This window comes from Chiloscyllium plagiosum, unplaced genomic scaffold (genome assembly GCF_004010195.1).
Source record: "Chiloscyllium plagiosum isolate BGI_BamShark_2017 unplaced genomic scaffold, ASM401019v2 scaf_7134, whole genome shotgun sequence".
Classification (NCBI taxonomy): Eukaryota; Metazoa; Chordata; class Chondrichthyes; order Orectolobiformes; family Hemiscylliidae; genus Chiloscyllium; species Chiloscyllium plagiosum.
This window is the reverse complement of record NW_025213599.1, coordinates 28,819-31,979: the sequence shown is the minus strand read 5'-3', so window position 1 is coordinate 31,979 and position 3,161 is coordinate 28,819. Positions and strand designations below refer to the sequence as shown.

Sequence of the window (3,161 nt, the reverse complement as noted above, 5' to 3'; positions counted from 1 at the left end):
GTTCCAACCTTCCAGCTCAACTCCGCCCCCATGACCTGTCCCACCTGTCAATCTTCCTTCCCACCTACCCACTCCACCCTCCCCTCTGACCTATCACCTTTACCCCCATCTCCAACCACCTATTCCACGCTCAGCTACCTACTCCCCACCCCCCCCTCCCCCATTTATCTCTCCACCCAGGAGGCTCCCGGACGTTATTCCCGATGAAGGGCCTTTACCCGAAATGTTGACTCTCCTGCTCCTCGGATTCTGCCTGAGCCGCTGTGTTTTTCCAGCGCCGCACTCTCCGATCTCCAGCGCCTGCTGCAGTCCCTCACCCTCGCCCAGTAAATGCCCTGCCAGCGATGCCCACGTCACATGACTAAGTTTTTAAAAACAAAAGCGGCCAAGCCCACATTGCCAACGCAATTGGCGTCCCATGGAGAGACAGGAAGTAGGGGCCGGGCAGGGCATCCATACGCACATCCCGCGCGGTGGGGGTGGGAGGGATGCGGTATCAGTCACTCGCTGGGTGTACCTCAGCCTCGCCCCCTTCACCTCAACGGTGCCCAAGTCCAGATGTGTTTGGCGAAGATGTTTTCCACAGGCCCCTGGTGGGGTTGGTGCCAAATGGCGCACCCTCTATCTCCCAGGTTATCCTTCAGCAGGGGCGGGGGGGGGGGTCAGGGCGTGAGGTAAGGGTACAGGTCACTATTTGGAGGCGAGCGCCAGCTGAGAGCCCGCAATGCCCACCAGGGCGTTGACACCATTTCCCAGTTGACCGAGGGGACGTGTGGGCCTCACCAGCGAGGCCGCCATTTGATGCCCAGCCCCCGGGGGCCTTTTCAGATGTTGGTGAAGACTCGCCCCCCCCCCCACCTCATTGTCGCGTGCCACCCAGAGTCACGTGTCAGCCCAGACCTGGCCGAGGGGGGACGGATTTCCCATCAACTCCCCCCCAGACCTTGGGCGCGCGGAGGGGAGAGGGGGACACGTGAAGGGGAAGGGGATGGGCCTCTTACCTATCCAATGGTCTCTCACTTGCCATCGCCCCTTTCCCCCCACCTTCTGTCGGCAGCGGGTTCACTCACCAACAGGTAAGATGTCGCCCTCCTGTTCCCACCCACCCCTGGCCCACAAACCCCCTCCTCTCTCCTCTCTCCTCCCCCCCCACCCCCCCTACCCCGAGTCCATATCCTGTCAGTAGAGAGGATGCAAATTTTCTTCCTTGACCTGAGATGACCCCGTCCTGATTCCAGGCCGTCCCTCAGGCGCCCTCCCCCTTTCTTCCCCAACCCCAGTTGCCCCCTGACCTGACCTCACAGCTCAAACCCTCACATCCTGTGTGGCCTCCCGGTCAACCTCCCACCCCTCCTTCTCTCTCTCTCTCTCTCGCGGACCGTCTCGGCGACCCTCGGGCGCTTGCGAACCGTAGCACCCGTCGGGGGCCTAACCGGGGTGTCCCGTGTCACTCTACCTACCCCACCCCCCCCGCTTGGTAGCGCTACGCCTCAAGCCCAGGAGGCCGGGCTGCTTTGCCAGGGGACTCTGGGGTCGACTTGCAACGGAGATGTAGAGGACCCATCTCCTGTCACCACCCACCGCCCCCAACGCCATGCTCCTTGACCTGCTTGAACTCTGGTGCAGTTGAGCCTTAGCTGGCGGTGCCCCCTGCCAGAGGCAAATCCCATCACGGTCGATTGAAAGGAGGCGTTGCCCGGGTTGGGGAGGGGTACCACCGTGCCCCTTTAGCGTACGCCCGGGGAAGCGGTGGTGCCGCGCGTTTGCAGGGAGGGTCAAGACGCGGCCGGAGCCGGATCGATTCAGTTTATTTTATTAGAACGCTCTCCCGCGGCCCTCGCACTTCCCTCCCCACCCACCTTCCCCGCTCCCCGCGCTCAGAAGCACTTGCGCTGGACAATGCCTGGGCCCTTCTCGTCGTAGTCCTCTCGGCTGACCCACATGGACTGGAAGGTGTTGAGGCAGGCAGTGATGGAGCCCCCAATCCACACCGAGAACTTGCGCTGGGGCGAGGCGTAGACGTTGAGCTTGGCGCGTCCGGGGAACAGGGCGCCGATCTGGCGCTGGATCCGCTCGGCGAAGCCCGGGAACATGGAGGAGCCGCCCGACAGCACGATGTTGGTGAGGAGCTCGAGCTGGTGCTCGGCCGGGCACCTGTCCAGGCTCTTCACGGCCAGGGCGTGCAGGCCCGGGTCAGTGAGGCCTACCACCTCAGGCTTGAAGAGCGACTCCGGGCAGCGGAAGCGCTCGTTGCCGATGGTGATGACGTGGCCGTCGGGCAGCTCGTAGTCGGTCAGGTAGTCGTTCTCGTTGGCCACCATCTCCTCGTTGAAGTCCTGCGCCACGTAGCAGCAGGTTTCCTTGATGTTGGTCACCACGTGCATCTCCTCGGCGCTGAAGGGGTTGCCGCACTCCTCCAGCAGCTTGGCCATGTACTCTGTCAGCCCCCCGCCTGCCAGGTCCAGGCGGAAGGTGGCGTGGGGCATGGTGTAGCCGTTGTGGACGGGCGCCGTGTAGGAGACGCCCAGGCCCGACTCGACGATGAGGCCTGATGTCCGGCCGGTGGAGTAGAGGGACAGCAGCGACTGGTGGGCCACGTACATGGCCGGCACGCCAAACCCCTCAAACAGCAGCTCGGCGGCCTTCTCCCGGTTGGTAGGGGGTGAAAGCGGGGCGTCGGACAGCAGGATGGCGTGCTCCTCGGGCGCCACCCGCAGCTCCTGGTAGAAGACGTGGTGCCAGAGCATCTCCAGGGCGTCCCAGTCGGTGACGACGCCGTTGGTCACCACCGGCGTCTTGACCACCCAGGAGTCGGCGGGAATGGCAGCCCCGACGTAGTAGTCGGGCGCTTTGCCCGGCTCCTCGCAGCTCTGGTTCGGGACGCCCACCAGCGAGCGCACCACCACCCGGGGCTTGTCGTCTCCGGCGAAACCGGCCTTGGTGTAGCCAGTGCCATTGTCCATCACCACGGCTGCCGTGTCTGTGAATGGGTCCTGGCACGTGGTGGGCCCCTGAGGTGCCAAGGGGGAGGATTTACTCATTTCTGATGGCAGGGCGGCCTACTCCGCCTCTCCCTGACCAAAACCTTGCTCTCCTTCCCTCTCTCCACTCGCTCTCCCCCACTCTCTCTCTCTCTCCCCTCAGTTCTCTCTCTCTCTCCC

General features: G+C 63.8%; 1 protein-coding gene across 2 annotated transcripts in view; it reads right to left on the bottom strand.

The window, feature by feature from the left end:
• Positions 1 to 1,877: 1,877 nt before the first annotated feature.
• Positions 1,878 to 3,161, bottom strand: part of LOC122547670 (actin-3-like) — a 10,562-nt gene continuing 9,278 nt past the window's right edge. Inside the window, exon 2 of one of the 2 annotated variants that reach the window (XM_043686265.1) lies at positions 1,878 to 3,011. In XM_043686265.1, the coding sequence (XP_043542200.1) occupies positions 1,878 to 2,963 (1,086 nt within the window). In that variant the 5' untranslated portion in view covers positions 2,964 to 3,011. Of the gene's footprint in view, positions 3,088 to 3,161 lie in introns of those variants that run through there. The other variant, XM_043686264.1, reaches the window with a different exon arrangement.